Here is a 21,596-nt window from a genome sequence, read left to right on the forward strand (position 1 = left end):
TATATATATATATATATATATACAGTGGAGGAAATAATTATTTGACCCCTCACTGATTTTGTAAGTTTGTCCAATGACAAAGAAATGAAAAGTCTCAGAACAGTATCATTTCAATGGTAGGTTTATTTTAACAGTGGCAGATAGCACATCAAAAGGAAAATCGAAAAAATAACTTTAAATAAAACATAGCAACTGATTTGCATTTCATTGAGTGAAATAAGTTTTTGAACCCCTACCCACCATTAAGAGTTCTTCTACTCAATTAGTCAACCTCATTAAGGACACCTGTCTTAACTAGTCACCTGTATAAAAGACACCTGTCCACAGAATCAATCAATCAATCAAGCAGACTCCAAACTCTCCAACATGGGAAAGACCAAAGAGCTGTCCAAGGATGTCAGAGACAAAACTGTAGACCTGCACAAGGCTGGAATGGGCTACAAAACCATTAGCAAGAAGCTGGGAGAGAAGGTGACAACTGTTGGTGCGATTGTTCGAAAATGGAAGGAGCACAAAATGACCATCAATCGACCTCGCTCTGGGGCTCCACGCAAGATCTCACCTCGTGGGGTGTCAATGATTCTGAGAAAGGTGAAAAAGCATCCTAGAACTACACGGGAGGAGTTAGTTAATGACCTCAAATTAGCAGGGACCAGAGTCACCAAGAAAACCATTGGAAACACATTACACCGCAATGGATTAAAATCCTGCAGGGCTCGCAAGGTCCCCCTGCTCAAGAAGGCACATGTGCAGGCCCGTCTGAACCTCCTTCCCTCTGCCAGGAAACTGAAAATGGGTCGTGGATGGGTGTTCCAGCACGACAATGACCCAAAACATACAGCAAAGGCAACAAAGGAGTGGCTCAAGAAGAAGCACATTAAGGTCATGGAGTGGCCTAGTCAGTCTCCGGACCTTAATCCAATAGAAAACCTATGGAGGGAGCTCAAGCTCAGAGTTGCACAGAGACAGCCTCGAAACCTTAGGGATTTAGAGATGATCTGCAAAGAGGAGTTGGACCAACATTCCTCCTAAAATGTGCGCAAACTTGGTCATCAATTACACCAAGGTACGGAACTTAAAGCACATTAGCAACACCGTACCTTGGTGTTGGTCTATTGTACTAGCGGTTCCTGCCCAGCGCTATGGGAGCAGAGAGTGGTTGGGGCTTTTCATGTTTTGCAACCTTATATTGCTACAAAACGACCAGCTATTGCCATATACTGAGATCCTTTCATTTATGTACCTTTTGGCCCTGGACACATTGTCCTTATATGTCTATACCTATAAACACTTTTGTAATCGTTTTTTATGTTTTTTCATGTTTTTTTTGTTTTCCATTTGATTTTGTCACTTTATGTATGTGTTAGTGGTTGCCTAGCAACAAGCTTGGCGCCCTTTTGTGCTTAAAAACGTTTGTACTACACTGAGATGTTGCTGTCCCTGATGAAAGTTCCAGATTGGAACTGAAACGTCGGACTGAATAAAGCCTCACATTTATTCATCTACACCTTTGTGATTTTTCATATGAAAACCCTGCGTGTGCTGTCAATCCCACCCTGAGTATCTATACCTCCTGCACGAGCACCCAGGTATTATCTTGTTCTTATGGTGTGCAGCTTTCCAGCAACTCGTTTCTATATATATATATATATATATATATATATATATATATATATTTAGTATGTGCTATATCAGGCGTAGCTTTATATAAGCACGTATGTCTATAGCTGACAGCAGAAATGATGATCATTATCCAATAGAAGGGCTCAGTGAATGCAAGTGCAAAGTCCACATTATGCTCTTGATTCTGCTGACCTTATATATGCAGCACTAGATGGTCTACTGATAACTACACAGCAAAGAGTTTAAGAATAATATACATCAATACATCTATCTACGTATCATCCGTCTATCCATTTGATGCAGCTGTATTATCTTAGATAGTGAGCACAACTGCAAAGTGCTATGCCAATGTGCTTACCTTCTCTGGAATTACTGGCAGCATGGCTCCTTTAATTCCAGGGACCATGCATCTATATGTAGAACTGCAGGCAATTCAGCAACAGAGGTGCGTCTCTGTATATCAGTATCACACTGATTTTTTTTCTGCTCCAAAGAAAGCAGAATTAATTGTATTACAGTACCTGTAGCCAAGTTGTACTTAACAAAGTACCCAGCATAGTGAGAGGGCCCCCAAATCAACATAAATACAGTTAGATAGATAGATACAGTCAGATAGATAGATAGATAGATAGAGTCAGATAGATAGATAGACACATAGATAGATACATAGATAGACAGACAGACCAACTTATAATAGATAGATGAGCAGCAAAATCGAGGGAATTCTAGGTGTTCTAGACTTCTACATTCCAGGAAATGAAATTCATGGCTTTACCCAACATTTCCACTGAAGTACCCAATAGTCAAAGGGCTCCCAAATTAGCAAAAAAAAAAATGGTCCCATCCACACCCCTCAGGCTAACACATAATAGGAGTAATTGAAAGATAATTACTGTGTGTTAGTGTTACCCATCATCTAAAGAGTTTTGGGACACTGGAAATTGCGATGTTATTTTGTATATAGCAGTGCCTAATGGCAGCTCCGAGTTATCAGAAATGCTTACATTTTGCACAGGACAATTCCTATTGACTTCTACATGAACTTGCAAGCTTTTTGAAGCTGAAGTTTTACATTTGAGTTTTTTATATTTTTGTGCACTTACTAAATATGGAACATTCAAGTCCTAATTCAAATTCACAAAAAAATATGCATTGCAGCATAAATTCAAACTCTAATAAACCAGCCCCTTAGTCAGTTGAAATCTAATCATAAATCGTAGTCTGTTCTTGGTGGAGCACAACTTTGCCTTTAACTCTGGGATGATAACATTTCTGTATGTTGCTCTGCCAATCGTAGTGCACTCTCTCCCCCCCTCAGTCCTGCTGGAAGTACCCTCCGCTGGAGACGCGGCATTAATTCTAAGCTGTACCCCCTAATGAACTATGGCATAGGCAGTGCTGAAAGCTGATGGAACAATAAAGCACTTTTGCTGCACTTATAAGGGGAATTGTGCTTATTCTGTGAATTTCAAACAAAGCTGCATTTTTTCTCCCTCTAAAGTCAATATGTGTGACGTGATTTAGGGTTATTTATATTTTATTGCACTTTCTGTACACTGACAAATGTTTTATGCCATTAAATTAGGAAACTGCATCAGATATTCAATAAGAAGGGTTAACTAACTCTTTAAACTAAACTAGGGAACTATGGCAAGTGGCATCATTTAGCAAAAAGTAATTCCCTCAGTCAAACGCATCTCCTTCTGTCGTTATTATGGGGAAAGGATTTTACAGAACAGAATTTTTTAAAGTTTACAAACTTTACCAAAGTTGTGTTCATGCAGATTTCCCTGTGCCCAGTTGCACATAAAGGTTCTTGTGTCAAATGTGCTCTTTACATCTCTGTGTAGTTGTGCTTGGAGCTGCTTAAGGTGGCCATACACATAAAGATCCGCTCGCCTGGCGAGGTCGCCAAACGAGCGGATCTCCTCCCGATATCCCCACGGACGGGTGGGCAATATCGGGGGAATTTAGGCTAATTCGGTAGTTTGGCCCTGGGGCCAAACGATCGAATTATAATGACTGGAATAGACGCAGTCGGTTCGGGGACGGCATCAAGCCGATGCGGTCCCCGATCCGGCTGAATTTTTTTACCTGCCCGAATGATATCTGGCCGATTTCAGGACAGATATCAGTCAGGCAGGCCCTAGTCGTTGTTTCCCCTACACGGGCCGATAAGCTGCCGAATCGGTGCAAGGGAGCAATATCGGCAGCTACAATCGGCCCATGTATTTGCACCTTTTGTCTTCCAACCTCTCATTCTGTATCCACCACAGTTGCACCTTTTGACAAAGAGGAATCCAGGGTTCCCTCAACTTTGTGCATCAATAGGTGCACTTGCATCAAAACAATTGGCACACACAACTGGACTTTGAAAATGTTTAGTACAAAGTGCGAAAATCAATTGTATTCATTTCGACAAATTGTCTGAAATTGCATCAGGGGCAAAGCCCCCTTGCAACCAAGAAATGCTTAAATTCTGGGGGAAAAACGCTGTATTATGGGAAAAAACATGGAGATTGAGCCTGAAATTTCCCTTTCCTCATTGCACTTGCAGATGTAAATGAAACCCTTTTGTTTTGCAATAAGCCACTTAACATCCGGCACCAAACTACTGTATAGATGCTGCTGGCACCCCCTAGCCCAAATGTTCCAACTTTCACAAAGAAGGAAACCAGCCCATGATACTGAATACAGGTAAGAAAAGTGGGGTGCACTGACATGTCATAGAGTAGAAATCATTAAAAAGTACGAATGTGACAGAAATTGTGCCTGCAGTCATACATAAGCTGTAGTAACTAGTACACAAGAAGGTTCATTTATACTGTAGCTTTTCTGCTACTGATGTCAGACTAATAGGCCTATAGTTTTCAGGCTAAGAATGGGATCTATTTTTCAGAAAACTCCACCACAATTTGCACCACATTAGCAACTACTCTGCACCACTCTACCACTAGGGTTGCCACCAAGCCAGTATTTGACTGGCCTAGCCCCTTGTTAAGCAGATGTCCCCCTCTGCCCCACCCATTTCCCTGTCCACCCATAACCCTGCAGAAAGGTGCTACTGATGTGTGGTAAAACATTCCATCAGCCCTAAAGATGTATAGTAGTACAGAGGCACTGTGAGACTCCATTAATTTGAAAATGAAGTCAATTATCTGGCCTGGGCCCCTGGCCCTGTAGACATGAGTAGGGTTTAATGAGCGGAGGAAGTACTAAAAGTGGAGGGACTTGATAAAATAAATGGCGCAATATGTATTTATATAGCAAATTATTATATAGCACATTACGGATATATACAGTAATTAAATCATTCCCATCTGCTAACAGTCTAAAGTTAGTTATATTGTTACACTACAGATAAGGCATAAGTAGAACAAGTGGAAATACCTGCAATATGTACCCGATTCCCTGTACAGCACTTAGCACATGAACAGCACAATATGAGCACTATTTATTGCTATTGAAAGAGTGTGACATAAATCAGGGTTTAAAGGGTATACGGATATTTATGGGGCTTCCGTGTTTGTTTCCCATTGCTTGACAAAGAATTAGGGCATTTCAGAAAAACCTTAAAACAGTGAAAATAATCCCAGTTCTTACTTGAATACAGGATCATTATATTTTTCTCAGCACTTAAATGGGGAATGCAGGTGGAATATAAAGCGAAGTATAGAGAAAGAACACATAAAATTATTTTTTTTTTTTTATTTGAAATATACAAAAGGCACAGATTTTGTCAAGTTAACATGACAACATAATAATAACAGGTATTCATCGCTGACTCCATTTCCATCCTGGCAGTTTCAGGCTAGCCTTGGACTAAACGTAATGCCTTTTACTGGCTAACTAATGGTTATCTTCATAGTTTGCCATAGTAATTATTTTAGTCCTTTACGTTTCAGCTAAAGTCCGACACTTTGATAAGGCTGGCACTGGAATTGACGGACAAGCTCAGGCTGGAGTCACTGCAGGTCACAGTCAGAAAATAGACAGGTTTCATCGACAGATAATCAAGGCAATGAGACAGGCCATGACCAGGATATGAGCCATAGCCTGACCAGATAGCATAGCGGGTGCATGGCTGCTGAGGCAACCATTATATATAGTCTCCCGATCCATCATTCTAGTAGTTATCTCCACAGGTGGGGTTTCTGTACTCTCCTGACCATTCCTACACAAGTTTTCTGCGTGATCAGACTTTCCGTGTGGAGAAAATATCATTTTGAAAAAAGATATGATTTGATTAAATATGGAACCTGTACTGTAAGAATGGCTTGAATCATTCTTTTCCATAGTAACAGATTCCACATTTCCCTCAATGTTCCTTTGGTTTGAAGGTGGGCTGATATTCATAGAAGTCGCTCTCATATAATGGTATTTTGGGTTTGAGCTGGAGGTTTTGTTGAAAATCCATTGTTCAAAATCCTGGACTGAAGTATACACGCCATTGCTGTGTGGCTGACCACAGAGTCCTCCCCAGCTTACTATTCCAACCACATAATAGATGCCTGCTTTTTTTCTCTTGCACATTAAGGGGCCACCACTGTCACCCTGAAAACAAAAATAAAACAAATAAGGTAAAGTCCTAGCATATAGCAGACCCTGAAAAAGGCCCGGAAATGTGAATTCTCCAACTTAATACAAAAGGGAAATTAGACCAGTCCCTGGATCAAATTGGTACTTAATATTATCATTAGCCCTGTATTTTCTCATCAGCTAAAACCCCTTCTTGAAACTATCTAATATACAGGTATGGGATCTGTTATCCAGAAATTATGGGAAGGCCAACTTGAAGAGTCCATTTTAAGCAAATAACTCAATTCAATGATTTATTTTTTCTCTGTAATAATAAAACAGCACCTTGTACTTGATCCTAAGATATAATTAATCCTTATTGAAGGCAAAACAATTATGTTGGGGTTAATTAATATTTATGATTTTTTAGTAGACTTAAGGTATGGAAATCCAAATTACGGATAACAGGTCCCATACCTGTATGTGCTGCCAGTACTAAAACGGAAACAGTTATTGCATGGGAAAAATACCCTTGTTTTAAAAATGTGAAAGATTCTCCTTACCATACAGACATCGGGGCCTCCTTGCTCATAGCCTGCGCAGAGATTGTCGTCGTGTATCCCTCCGTTGTACCAGTCGCTGCTGTTGCAACGCTTGCGATCAATCAGTTCCACAGTGGCTTCTTGCAGCATAGTTGTGACTGTTCTAGCTAATGGGTGGGGGATAAATAACATGATCAATATGTGACACCAGCCTGAGTACATGCTAATGTGCAATCTGTCAACATTAAAAAAAAATTATAAACGTTTATTAATTGCAGGTACTAAATACACGAGACATGAAATTAGTAGTAACTCGTTCGGTATTGATAACACAACCCAGCCAAGACTTACGTTTTTCATTTAGAAGTCCCCAACCGGCAATGTGGCAGTCATCCATCTTGTAGACATTAGAAGATTTAGGGGGTAAACAGGCCGGCTGTATGTAGTCGCTGAATTTAACTGGGTAATTTAACCGAATCAGCGCAATATCATTTTTATGTGTTTTATGATCAAAATCTTCATGCTGTATCCATTGTTTGATAGTTCTGATCTGTGTCTCAGGTCCCAGTTGCGTCAAGTCACGTGCTCCAAGCACAATTCGTGCTAAGTGGCGATATCTGATAGAGTAAAGGGAAGAGAAAAGGATGACATTTCTACACAATCTAGGCAAGGCAAACACAATCTAGGCAAGGCAAACACAATCTAGGCAAGGCAAACCATCAGAAACCAAAGCTGGCATAGTATTGTCTGTGTGCATGGTGGCCCACCAATCCTGACCAATATCCATGTACTACGACTATCTGTTGGTTGTGGGATTAGGCAGGTTTTAAAATTGTAATATTTCATCTGCAAATGTACTATCTTGGCTAGTATATAGTTCATAGGCAGATGAGAAAGGGGAGAGGAGGACCTTCTGTGGGTAGTGCACTTTGCACAAATGAGCCTAACAATAGCAAAGCTCAGTCCATGTATGGCTGCCTTAAGCATAATGTTCCAAAAATACCTCAATATAAAATATGCTCAATTTGGGAATATCTTACCTCTTTAAATCAGATAGGCAATGAGCTGCCGTTACAACCCAACGATTGCTCAAAAGCACGCCACCACAAGCAGACCCATAGCCGTCTTTATAAAGCAACTGAATGCTGGCCATCCATGGCCAACTGCCCGGCTCAGGAGTATTTCCTTCGATTACACGGCGTACTCGATGGTGATTTTTTACCAGAGGTCGGATACCACAAGCTGCTCGAGACAAAGGGAATAGAAAACATTAATATATATCTGGCAACAAGCAATGCTCCAATGAAATCCAGGAAACAAATACATAGGAGATTAGTGTATGGAGGGCAGTTTTGGCAGTTGGAAATACGATGAAATGCAGTTTTAGTGAGGTAAGGTTTAAGCACAGGGTTTTGTCTGCAGTAGTTTTACTTTCTGAAACAAATCATTTAATCTGCCACACATTTTCAGATTAATGACTGCTCTTATCCCAGTTTCTTTTATTCACTAAAACTAAAGGGGATGTAAACCCAAAAAACAAAATCCAGTAAAAAGCAACTTTCCAATATCAGTGATTTTAACATTAACTGTAAATATAATTCCAGTTGAAAGAAGTATTAGTTTGCCCCCTTCTGCACTGCTGGTTCTGACTGTTGACACAACATAGCGAAAATCCTCCCTATCTCTTCTTCAGCCACATTGTTCCAATGGTCAGAACCAGCAGTGGAGACAGTAACAACTGGCAGACAGATACTGCTTTCGATATAAATTACATTTACCAATAGCTTTAAAACAATTGCAAATTTGTATTGAAGTTTTATTGACAATTTTTGGATTTACAAGTCCTTTAGATATAAAACATAAGGAGGTGAGTGTCTTTTTGTAAAAGTCAATGTAAAACACTACTAAACATCAAATAATAATGTTTCGTATCACAAACATATTATCTATATTAAATGCAAAGTGTGTTACAGTGCTATACATAGTATCCAAACATCAGGTAATGTTTATTACTCAGGTTAAAAGAGTTATAGCTTATATATTCCCACAAATACTCACTTTTAAGTATAGAATTTTCAGAGAAAGATATAAAAAAAGAAATAAAAATAAAAAAGCTGAGTAAAAGCACAAACAGATTCATTCTGCCCTGTGCTCTCCTCTCACTGGTGAGTTATACTGGCCGCAGTGAGACCAGTGTACAGTGTTTGTACAGGGTGATGACATCACAATGCCTAGGCCTGGGCCAGGGAAAAAGCAACGACATCACAATGACAGGAGGCCTAGGCCAGTCAAAAAGCATCACAATAAAATGAACCTTTTATACATATAAACATAGACTGAAAATAGAAGTTAACCTGATAAATTATACAAGATTATACTCACTTCATTACATCATGAACACTATTTAGTACAAATGTATTTGATTATTGTGTGTATTTAGTTGTTCATACACAACGCATACTCAATACAATGATTTGTGTACAGCGAGTTTGAGTGCCTATAAAGGGCAACTTTATATAGGAGATAAAATATGTATTTGATTGTGTATATTGGATGTTGTTTTTTTTTATAATCATTACACCTCGTGTATCTGTGTGTTAAAGTGTTTTTACATAATTATGCCATAATGACAACACTGTCCTAGAGCAGTGAGAAAGCACTGAGAATAGAAATCCAACACATACAATTTACTTGGAATCACTTCAGATTACATTCAGCCTATAATAATGTTACTGTCTGAATTCAGGCAATACCAATTAATTTGATAAAGCCTTTGCTCCTTTCAAACCCCTGCAGAGCCCTATATGCCACTGCTAAGCCATTCATGGCCAATGGGGTACATTCACCCTGACACAGTAAGCACAGTGCAATTTTGGATGCAACCAGAATTTTTTCCCACAATGCACCATTTCCCCCAGAATGTATGCGTCATTGCATGCACAATGCACAATATATTTTTTATGTTGTTAATATAATATATAAACATATCTGGGGAAAATGTGCCTGTGCATAGAAGTCCCTTTAATGAAATTGTTTTAGATGCAACTTACTGCAAGGAAAAGCGCCAATTGCCCATTGCATCTGAAGACTTGATGAGCCCTTATATTTTATGGACAGCCTTAATGTTTCTAGTGCACATTTCTAGAAGCAGAATGTGCAAAGTACAGAATTTAAGCACAATTAGGCATGTTTTTTTGCCCCACAATGTAGCACTAATGGCATTAATGGAATTCCAGCATAATACCAGGCACTAATTAATTACTGTCTGCCACAACTTGTGTGTGATGCACCCTTACAGATACAATTTAGCCTCTGTTTTGGCAAATCAGTGCACAGTCTGCTCGCTGCTATGTGTGACAGTGCCTCGCTTCCGACACACTGGGTCAATAACAGCATTAGCATCCAATTCACTTGGTGCAAGTCATAATAATAATAAAGTATAGTCCATAGGGTGCACACCATTTGGAGCAACAAAACCTGGGTGCTAGCACAAAAAAATGCACTGAAACAAGGACAGCACTCCTAGGATTTAAAGAATTGTGAGCAAAATGTAAATGCAAAAATAGAAAGGTTTATAACTCAAGGTTTCGGTCTCACACAGAAACCTTCATCTGCACTCCCTCCCCCACATCTATTTAAACACTCTAGAGGAGTTTTGGCGCCAAAACAAGTCGCTAGGCAACCAGAGGCTAACTCCTACATGTAAACAAATACAATGAATATAACATATGAAATCACTCTAAGTGAGTCCAGGTTAAAATCAGGTAATGCCGAGACAGAGCAGTCCAGGGCAAAAACAACCAGTGCAATGGCAAAGTAAAAACAAAAGAATGAGAAAAAAGAAAAGGAAAAACAGCAGACTGAAAGAGGCAGAAGGGGACCGTTTACTCACCATCTTTGTATAGATTGTGTCCCCCTCAGGTGAAACAATTTAACCGCTCATGGCACCAAACAACCCCTGTAGTTAGTCCTGTATTGGTGGATGTGCATGTGCACCCAGCATCTGTAAAAAGCCCAAGCTGCGTGCCGTTGCTAGGCACTGCGTGCATAGCAACCACTCATGTTGCTGGTGGGAGACACCGCCAACCAATGCCCACTTATAGGGAAAAAGAGGCAAGCCTATCCTTTGTTATATATATATATATATATATATAGAAAAAGGCTGAGGCACACACTTATAGGGATAACAACCTGGGTGCAAATCAGATAAACAATGTACAGTGGAGGAAATAATTATTTGACCCCTCACTGATTTTGTAAGTTTGTCCAATGACAAAGAAATGAAAAGTCTCAGAACAGTATCATTTCAATGGTAGGTTTATTTTAACAGTGGCAGATAGCACATCAAAAGGAAAATCGAATTGTAGACCTGCACAAGGCTGGAATGGGCTACAAAACCATTAGCAAGAAGCTGGGAGAGAAGGTGACAACTGTTGGTGCGATTGTTCGAAAATGGAAGGAGCACAAAATGACCATCAATCGACCTCGCTCTGGGGCTCCACGCAAGATCTCACCTCGTGGGGTGTCAATGATTCTGAGAAAGGTGAAAAAGCATCCTAGAACTACACGGGAGGAGTTAGTTAATGACCTCAAATTAGCAGGGACCACAGTCACCAAGAAAACCATTGGAAACACATTACACCACAATGGATTAAAATCCTGCAGGGCTCGCAAGGTCCCCCTGCTCAAGAAGGCACATGTGCAGGCCCGTCTGAAGTTTGCCAATGAACACCTGAATGATTCTGTGAGTGACTGGGAGAAGGTGCTGTGGTCTGATGAGACCAAAATAGAGCTTTTTGGCATTAACTCAACTCGCTGTGTTTGGAGGAAGAAAAATGCTGCCTATGACCCCCAAAACACCGTCCCCACCGTCAAGCATGGGGGTGGAAACATTTTGCTTTGGGGGTGTTTTTCTGCTAAGGGCACAGGACAACTTATTCGCATTAACGGGAAAATGGACGGAGCCATGTATCGTGAAATCCTGAACGACAACCTCCTTCCCTCTGCCAGGAAACTGAAAATGGGTCGTGGATGGGTGTTCCAGCACGACAATGACCCAAAACATACAGCAAAGGCAACAAAGGAGTGGCTCAAGAAGAAGCACATTAAGGTCATGGAGTGGCCTAGTCAGTCTCCGGACCTTAATCCAATAGAAAACCTATGGAGGGAGCTCAAGCTCAGAGTTGCACAGAGACAGCCTCGAAACCTTAGGGATTTAGAGATGATCTGCAAAGAGGAGTGGGACCAACATTCCTCCTAAAATGTGCGCAAACTTGGTCATCAATTACAAGAAACGTTTGACCTCTGTGCTTGCAAACAAGGGTTTTTCCACTAAGTATTAAGTCTTTTTTTGTTAGAGGGTTCAAAAACTTATTTCACTCAATGAAATGCAAATCAGTTGCTATCTTTTATTTAAAGTTATTTTTTCGATTTTCCTTTTGATGTGCTATCTGCCACTGTTAAAATAAACCTACCATTGAAATGATACTGTTCTGAGACTTTTCATTTCTTTGTCATTGGACAAACTTACAAAATCAGTGAGGGGTCAAATAATTATTTCCTCCACTGTATATATATAAATATATATATATATTTATATATTTATTGCATGTTGGTTTCCAAGCACATTATCAACTTTTTATTTATTTCTTTTTTTCCAGCTCTAAAAGTTGTTTCATGGTACAAGTATCTCTTCAAGCCTTCTAGAGACAGTAGTGCGGAAAAAATAATGTTTATTTGTTCAATTTCCAATTACATTGAACAGCTGAGCTCGGCTCTAGCACTGTACATCATTTATAAGACAGCTGAAATCTGAGAAAGGAAACAATAGTCAGGCCAGGATTCCGCCTCGTGTTAATTTGTGTAATTTGGGAACTTTTGTTAATGGGGACTCATATTGCACCAAACATTGACGTTGTGCAAGTAACACAAACAGAGGTCTCTCTGAATTGATGGCAAGATATAAATAAAGAAGAAGCCAAGTGCACTGTCTTCCTACTTTGTAAAAATAATAGGCTTGTAACATGATATTCGCTATCTAACCTGCAGCAGGGTATTGTGTGCATTACAACTGCAGCAACACGGAACTGTCTGAAGGAACTGCTTGGTTAGATTTTATGGCTGATGGTAATTTTTCTGTTGACATATTTTAGCTAGCCAATAAGTGGGTTCCCATGTTTGCTAGTGAGAGGTGGCATGGGTGGTTTTGGGCACTGCTTTACCTGCTGAAATATGCTGTTGATGAAAACACCAGTGGGGTTATTTACTGTACCTAACACAAGTGCAAAAAAAGGCCACAGTTGGCCAAGGGGAACTTAAACTGAAAGCCTGAAAACCGCTTACCTAAGGACACAAGGCAGTCTTTATAGTAGACTGATATCCTCGTAAAGTGATCAGTCTAAATGGTGGTGCTTGTTTCTTAGTGTTGCACTGTTACATTCTCAGGGTCGCAGCTGGTTCAGGAGCTGGCGCTCGGTTGGAATTCAAGAATTTTACCGCTGAACTAAACATAGTACATTTAGTGGAATGTAAAATGAAGCTTAGATTCCCGTATCAGAAGATGCTTATAGCTAAATGTACTGTGGGATATAAAGAGGGAGAGATATACTTCTTGGTATTGTATCGATCTACTTATTTCAACCAAGCTGTTATATCACTCTTCAGGGATAGGCCCAATGAGCACATTGGCTGCGATAATCTGATTATGGCCTGTTATATTAGTGGCGTAAACCTTGAAATACACCAAAAATCACCACATTAACGCTGTGGTCACACATATTTATAAAGTCATGGATTGGTTTTATGCAAATTTTTAACCAAGTGCAGAATTCTGGTGTAAAAGAGGTGTAGGTTTGAGACAAGCCATGTGGAAAAAGCATGTGGCGCACCACTGCTACTACTATGGTCCCCATACACCTACGGGTGGGCAATATCGGGAGAATCCAGGGTAATTTGATTGTTTGGCCCTGGGGCCAAACGATCGAATTATAATGACGGGCAAAGGCAAAGTCGGTCCGGGGAGCGCATCAACGAGCCAATTCAGTCCCTGATCCGACTAGATTTTCTAACCTGCCCTATCGAGATCTGGCCGAATAGGTTGCAAAACCAAGAAAGTGGAATATCTGCTCTTATGGCTGCAGTTTATGAAACCGATTTGGTTATGTGAGCTGTGAAACTCAAAAGTGTTTAAGAAAAGAAGGAAAATAATACACAAATGGCAATGTGCTTCAATTTGAAAGCTGATCCGATTGGCTGTGCGTAACTGAGTGCTCAGTATGCCGTTACACTTGGATCTCTCAGTTATCCCTGCAGGTAGATTGGCTGGTTGTATTCTCAGTCTATTAATCTCTTGCTTCTTATAGCTTTTGTTACAGAATATTACAGGGAGATTGGAAAAACAGTTTGTATGCTTTTTTTTGTATTTTTATTTATGTACCGCTGCATGTATACACACCACTGGACATTTTTATAATACCGTAGTATTGTGGGAGAAATATTGCAATCAGTATAGATGGTTACAAATATTAAATGTCACATGAAGCTTGCAACCTAAGTATGTGTTTTGTTTTTCAGGGAATGCCTGGGTGAGGCTCATGAACCCTGTGACTGTGAAACATGGAAAAACTGGCTGCAGAAGGTGTCAGAAATGAAGCCAGAAGAGCGTAGGTTTATACTACATTTTATGTGATAATTACCTAATCTCATAATATGATGTGTTGGTAAAATTCCTGCGCTTTGTGCCATTGCTGTGCCATGGTGTTGCCATATATCTTTAACAAGTTGGAAAAATGTGATGGTACTTCTTATATTGCCAGAAACCAAACTAATTAAGACTCTAACAGGGCAGAGTGACTTTCACAAGTTTGTTTCACAAGTTTTTTTGTTAATGACAATAAGAAATATCCATAATTATCTAAAATGGCCAAACAAGAAACAAGTATTTTAAAAAGAAAATATTTTCAGCAAAGTGGAATTTATAGTCATAATGGGTAAAATGAAAGAATCTGATCAAACATTTCAGCCTTATATTAATAGACTGTGTCCATTGTTAAGAAATGTGGAATCCCCAGTCCATCAAACCTATGAGCAAGATGATCTGTTTCTCACATAAATCTCTGTGTAGCCCCAAGGGGCTCTTTTTTTTCTCCTGGTTCTGCTGTATCTATCAATACACCCCAGTCACAATCCTCTACATACATAATACAGGTATATATTATCCGGAATGCTTGGGACCTGAGGTTTTCCAGATAAGGGATCACCAATAATAATATCCTAGTTGGGATCAAGTCCAAAATACTGTTTTATTATTACAGAGAAAAAGGAAATAATTTTTAAACATTAATATTATTTTCTTAAAATGAACTCTGTGGGAAATACCCTTATTTTTAAGGTGTTACTTCTGGATTACGGGTTTCCGGATAAGTGATCCCATACCTGTGCCATATCTATACCCCAGCCTACTGTCTGTATGGAAAATATAATATATAATTCTGTATTAATTCATATTAGTGTGAAAAGGCTTCTTTTTATCATTTTTAAAATGTCTGACATATACAGGCTTTTCGCCAGATGCAAACTTAATAGGACCAGTAATTGAGCTTATGCTAAACCTGTCCGTGAAACCAATCTTCTCATTAAGGGTCTGTTTCTCCTATAATAATATGTAGTTGTGGGAGTCAGTGAGGCTTTTGAAGATGCTGCCAACTGCTTGTGGCTGCTAACAAACTCCAAACCATGCGCCAACTGCAAGTCTCCTATCCAGAAGAACGAAGGCTGTAACCACATGCAGTGTGCCAAGGTGAGAAACAGATCATGGGTACATTATTTAGAGCATATTTGGGGCTACCAAATAGCCAATCACATCCCTTTTTTGGCATCCCCAAATAATTTTTTTCATTTTTGTGTGGCTTCCCAACACTTTTTACATCTGAGTGTGGCTCACAAATAAAAAAGTATGGGGACCCCTGATGTAGACAGTCATATTCTGAGACTGTTTGCAATTGGTCTTTACTTTTTATTTTTTATGGTTTTTCAGTTATTTAGCTTTTTGTTCAGCATCTCTCTAGTATGGTATTTTAACAACTGTTTGGTTGCTAGGGTCTTATTGTTGCTAGCATTGAGGCAGTAATTTGAATAATAGACTGGAATAAAATTGTAGCATCACAGAGCAGTAGTTTTTGCCTGCTGGAGTCAGTGACCCCCATTTGAAAGCTGAAAGGGACAGAAGAGGAAGGCAAATAACTCAAACCCAAGAATAAATAATGAAGACCAATTGCAAAATTGCTAGAAATAGGCCATTCTATAACATACTGAAAGTTAACTTAAAGGTAAACCACCCCTTTTAAAGTGGCATGAAATCACCCTTATGTTATCTAATTTCCTCTAAGTGCCATGATCCTTTTCTGCTTACCACTCCTTTAGATCAGCCATTTCCCGTGATATATAGGCACCAAGATATATAAAACTGCTTTAAGTTACACTTCCAAAACAACAGAAGGAATAAGGCATTTTACTTTACCCTTTATACTATACTAAGGAAGTCCAGCCACTGGCAACAAGCTCGACATCCCTCCATCCTGTTCTTACTGAAACCTGTTGTACTTTATAGTGTAAATATGACTTCTGCTGGATCTGCTTGGAGGAATGGAAAAAGCACAGCTCTTCCACTGGAGGCTATTACCGTTGCACCCGTTATGAAGTTATCAATCAAGTGGAGGAACAATCGAAAGAAATGACAGTGGAGGTAACGATTGCATCTAAAGTGAGATCATTTCAGGATGGTAAATGGCACTGTCTAGTTAGTAAATAGGCACTTGTGAGACAGATGTGCCATTGGTCTGGAATAATATCAGCTTCTCATTGTTCTGACCAGACAATCCTGTTCTTTCTAAGTGTTGCTTTGCCGGGGTTTTGTAATTTCGTTAGTTGTGATTGTATTTTTATTCAGAAGGACAGGGAAATACAGGTAAAAATGGACAGATTGCATATTCGCTGATGTTTGCCATTGTCACGTCTGGGAAATAGCCTTTAGCCTACATTTAAAAAGCTATTACCCAAAGCCAAAACTGTGCAGAAAAACAATAAAAATCAACATAGTAGCAATTATTTGGCTGGCTGCTTCCACCTTGCCACCAGTCCTAAAATATATTGCTAAGCCATCTTGTGTTTTGGAGGAAAAAAGAAGTATCAACTGTCTGTCTTTAATATAAAGCTGTGTGCTTCCCTGAGTGTTAGCACCTAGCCAGATGATATCAAACAAACACAGTGTAAAGATTTTAAGAGGTCTAGCAGAATTGACTCGTTCATTGTACCATGTTCCCTCCCCATTAATCTTATTGCCCTCTTTTAGAAACCCTTTACATTCTTCTGCCTTCCCTTTGCTCCCCATCTTCATGCTCCATCTTTTGTCTACTTTCTGTTCTGCTCTTTCATTCTCTGTTGCCTTTTGTTCTTTTCCATCTCACCTACACTTTCAATTTACCTTCTTTTACACTTGCCCATTATTTCTTCTGCTATTCTTCTTGTTTAACCTGGAAATGCCTTTCAGGTCAGAGTCTAAAGGTAGCCATACGCGGGTCCTTCAGAGATTTGGCTGCTTATCTGCCATTGTATGGGGCCCTCTGGTGGGCCTTCCCAGCCAATATCTGGCCAAAATCGACCATATGTCAATCAAGCAGGCTTTATTTTGCCGTTGGATCAAGGAACGCATCTGTCTGATTGTGATTGTTTGGCCCTTAGGTGGGCATGTCAGGGAAAAGATCTGCTCTTTTGGCTACTTCGCCAATTGAGTGGATCTTATAGTGTATGGCCACCTTAAATGGTGCCTTCTATCTTTGTATCTGTAGTGCATGCTATGGGTTGCATGGGTATTAGGTGCAGTGCACACACGCTGGTTGATTGCTATAAGTAAATCAGCCAACACAGAGTTCATTTTTTAATCAAAATGAATCCATTGATTAGGGATGCACTAAATTCACTTTTTTGGATTCGGCCAAACCCCTGAATCCTTAATAATGGGCTCATTCAGGGAGCACATCTTCCCTGCATCTGGCTTGGCTCTGAACCTTATAACATAACTTGGACATTGGAATGGCACACAAATTAGAGGACAGGTCGGTGGGATACAAAAGTGTCTCCCCGCCCCCCCAGCAGCTCATGAATACAATGCTACAGAACACTGAAAGCTATGTATTCATCTGGGTGGCTGCAGTTCTCTTTGCTTACTGCCTTCCCTGATGTAAATGCCCCTTACAGTTTTGCTTTAAATTATACTCTTAACATTCTCCCTATTTCCCCTGTCAGGCAGAAAAGAAACACAAGAGATTTCAGGAGTTGGACAGATTTATGCACTACTACACACGGTTCAAGAACCATGAACACAGTTATCGGGTAAAGAACCCTTTACATTTCATAAATTATTTTATGGTGAGTATTAGAGGCTCTACTTCACTGACTGTTTCGGGCAGAAACACCTCCAGTGAATGGTAATAACCACAAATAACTGATTCTGAGATTTGGATCCTGAAATATTCTGGGAGATGTAGGGGATTTTACTGGCTAGCAATACAATTCATGCTGTGCAATGTGCAGCAAGCTCTCCATAAAAGTTGTGGCCCTCCAGTGAGTTATTACTGAGAGCTAATATCAGGTAAGCTAATACTGTATTAGAAAGCATAATTGTCACAATTGCTGATGCTTATTTTTGCAGTAGGGACTTGTAGGAAAGATGAACAACCACTTAAAGAATAATTGTTTATCATTTTTATAAATGACAGTAACTATAAACTGTATAAAGAAGTGATAGTGTCTCTTTAACAGAGCACATAATACAAGCGCTATTAATTTCTAGACACTTATATTTGGAGGCTGAATCACTTTTAATGAAGACATGTTTAATAGAATGGGGTAGAATGGAACAAAGGAGTCTGGGAATTATTTTTCAAACATAGTGCTTTATCACACTCACTTGCTAGGGTCAATCAGGAGCTAGTTAGCCTGACTGTGTTTTTGGAGTTTTTATCACTGGTATCTTTATGGTATTGTGATGTGTTTCTATGGATCCTTTTTTTTTTTAGCTTGAGCAGCGTCTTTTAAAAACAGCCAAAGAAAAGATGGAGCAGCTGGGCAGAGCTCTTAGTGAAAGTAAGTTTTCCCGGTATCCTTCATTATCCTTTGAGAGTATAGCGGCCATATGTGCATTCACCTCGGCTGGGTGGATCAGCAAATAGGAAATGATGCACCTGTATTCTCATTTTTCCTCTGTATCTGAAAGCAGAACTGGTGCATTTCACTTAACAAACTGCTTTGGGTCAATTAAAGACACTGAAAAAATGTTTCTTCCTCAAGTATATCGTAGCAGAGTTTTAGGAAGCATGGTGAAGCATTGGTTTTTTGCTTTGCAGCAGAAGGAACCTGCCCAGATACAATGTTTATTGAAGATGCAGTACAAGAATTACTGAAAACAAGGCGCATTCTCAAGTGTTCTTACCCATATGGATTCTTCTTGGAACCTAAAAGCACAAAAAAGGAAATTTTCGAATTAATGCAGGTGGGAAATGATTATGAAATTCTCTGTTAGAGAAGTATGATTGTATGCATGATATTTCCAAAGAACTCTTGGACTAATTTCCCCATCCTTTGTCTGAATAGTGTGACATAGATTCTTATTTGTCACAATGTGAATATATCTCATTATCCTATCTGTCCCAACAGACGGACTTAGAAATGGTCACGGAGGACCTTGCCCAGAAGGTAAACAGGCCTTACCTGCGCACTCCTCGTCATAAGATCATTCGGGCGGCCTGCCTTGTACAGCAGAAGAGGCAGGAGTTTTTGGCTTCTGTGGCTCGCGGTGTGGCTCCGGCAGATTCACCTGAAGCTCCAAGACGCAGGTAATGACAAATAAGCACTAAAGCATACCAGACAATGAATTACTTGCTTATAATAATCTAAGAAATATAATGATATGGTTATGAATATTATAATAACCTACATAATGTATCTGTGATCCATTTGTAGAGAGGCTCAGACGGTTTATTGTTTTAATGACAGTTAATCATCACAAGGGGCTTATTTCTCTAGAATGATTGAGGCACAGTGTGAATTGCAGCCTGCGATCCCAAATGCTGGGTCAGACATTTCTTTGACTACAGCCCTTTTGTCTCGCATTGAATTGGAATTGGTACCAAATGTTAAGCCCCCAATGATTGTGTTTACTTACCTGATACCCTAGGCTGGTGCTCCTGTTTGCAGAAAATTGCCCAAGCCTAGGGTTCTTCTAAGCAAGTCCTCTTCCTGCTCCTTCTCTCTTCACACTTTCTTCACAGTAAAGTGAAAATCAGAACTTTAACAAAAAAGCTGGCTTTTTCACTTTACTGCACATGTATTGGTGCTGGGTTAAAGAAGGAAGATGCTGAGAAGATTGGGGCAGTTTTCTGTTAACAATAGCACTGGCCTGCGGTATTGGGTAAGTAAATACAATCGCTGGAGGGTGCTTAACTTTTGGAAACTTTTTTTCACCTTTCCTTGTCCTTTTAAAGATGGTGGGAAAAGTAGTTATGCACTGGTTGTAAGTGTAATGCAATGCAGGCAACTTGGTTGTACTTGGCAGGACTAGGGATAAAATAAAGCTATAAGTTAATTCAGCATATAGGAACAAGTTTAGGTAAGGCAGCAGTACATGGACTAACTTTGCAAGGTATCTGGCCAAATTAACTGCAGGCTGAACCATGAGATAATGTTTAAGGGGCCATGCAGAGTTTGGCTGCATTGTTATAGTTGCAATTCTGCAGCCACTTCTTAACCGCTAATGCACTATACCCTGGCAGATATAGTATATAAGCAGATTACGTGCCCCATTGATAAACTGGTATCCATAGTGATTTTATTGGTACACATATGGCCAGCTTCAATGGAGGTATTATAACACCATGCACTGGGTGAATTAAGGGTGTCACATAGGTTGAAGTTATAACCCAGCCACTTAGATGGGTAATGCCTTACAGCACTGGTGCTTTTCAGTCTCAAAAACCTCACTAGAGCATTTTCAGATTGAAAAGCACCATCGCCAACAATGTTACCCCTTGTCTGCTGAAACTCTGATTTTGGCTGTCTGTCTGCCCACATTCAGCACTGCATAGATCAAAGAGAAACCTAAAAATCTATATCCTGATGGCACTCAGGTCCCAGATAGACTGTACCATATAATTTACAAACTACAGCAAATAGTTTTCTGCATGTTACAAATGGGGTGTATTTTTCTCCCTAAAATGTTAATATTGTATCCACTAACCCGTCATTTGCTTTCATTTTAGTTTTGCCGGTGGAACATGGGACTGGGAGTATTTAGGATTTGCATCCCCTGAGGTAAGGAACTGTTGGAGCGTGGGTGGCAACTGGAGTACCCAGAGGAACCCACAATAGCATTTGGAGAACATACAGACTCCCTGGCTTGAATCAGTCTAAAGCTGGCCATACACGTGGCGATCTCACGATGTTTCGTACGACCGTCGGTCGCAAGAAACATCGTCAGATCCGCCACACACCATTCAGGGCTGAATCGGCAGGTAAGGAGGTAGAAACAATAGGATTTCTACCTCCTTCTGCCGATTCAGCTCTGAAGGGAGAATTTTGGTCAGGCGCCTTCTATGGCGCCCGATCAAAATTTTCTAACCTGGCCGATCGGCGAGTCGACCGATATCAGCAGCTTCCTGCGATATCGGTCGGCTCGCTGACATGCCATACACGCACCGATTATCGTACGAAACGAGGTTTCGTACGATAATATCGGTGCGTGTATGGCCACCTTTAGAATAGCTGCTTTGCAGTGCTGGGCTCCTAACTACTGTCCAGCTGTGCTGCCTAAACTGATATGAACTTTACATACTTAAGTGCTGTAACCTTCTTTTAGTTTCT

At 40.0% G+C, this 21,596-nt stretch overlaps 2 protein-coding genes across 2 annotated transcripts in view; one reads left to right on the forward strand and one right to left on the reverse strand.

Moving 5' to 3' along the window:
* ankib1 (ankyrin repeat and IBR domain containing 1) overlaps positions 1–21,596 on the forward strand; it is a 118,024-nt gene that overhangs the window by 88,021 nt on the left and 8,407 nt on the right. The window contains exons 10-17 of the mRNA XM_012965614.3: positions 14,256–14,344; positions 15,350–15,480; positions 16,291–16,425; positions 17,985–18,071; positions 18,758–18,824; positions 19,085–19,230; positions 19,395–19,573; positions 20,996–21,047. Of these exons, the coding sequence (XP_012821068.1) occupies positions 14,256–14,344; positions 15,350–15,480; positions 16,291–16,425; positions 17,985–18,071; positions 18,758–18,824; positions 19,085–19,230; positions 19,395–19,573; positions 20,996–21,047 (886 nt within the window). The remainder of the gene's footprint in view (positions 1–14,255; positions 14,345–15,349; positions 15,481–16,290; positions 16,426–17,984; positions 18,072–18,757; positions 18,825–19,084; positions 19,231–19,394; positions 19,574–20,995; positions 21,048–21,596) is intronic.
* Positions 5,320–9,007, reverse strand: LOC108647852 (acrosin). The gene is made up of 5 exons (XM_018094807.2): positions 8,742–9,007; positions 7,724–7,925; positions 7,035–7,300; positions 6,705–6,850; positions 5,320–6,177 (listed from the first exon to the last, which is right to left on the reverse strand). Exons 1-5 carry the CDS (start codon positions 8,821–8,823, stop codon positions 5,623–5,625), a joined length of 1,251 nt encoding a protein of 416 aa, XP_017950296.2. The 5' UTR covers positions 8,824–9,007; the 3' UTR covers positions 5,320–5,622.

Source organism: Xenopus tropicalis, chromosome 6, assembly GCF_000004195.4.
Source record: "Xenopus tropicalis strain Nigerian chromosome 6, UCB_Xtro_10.0, whole genome shotgun sequence".
NCBI lineage: Eukaryota > Metazoa > Chordata > Amphibia > Anura > Pipidae > Xenopus > Xenopus tropicalis.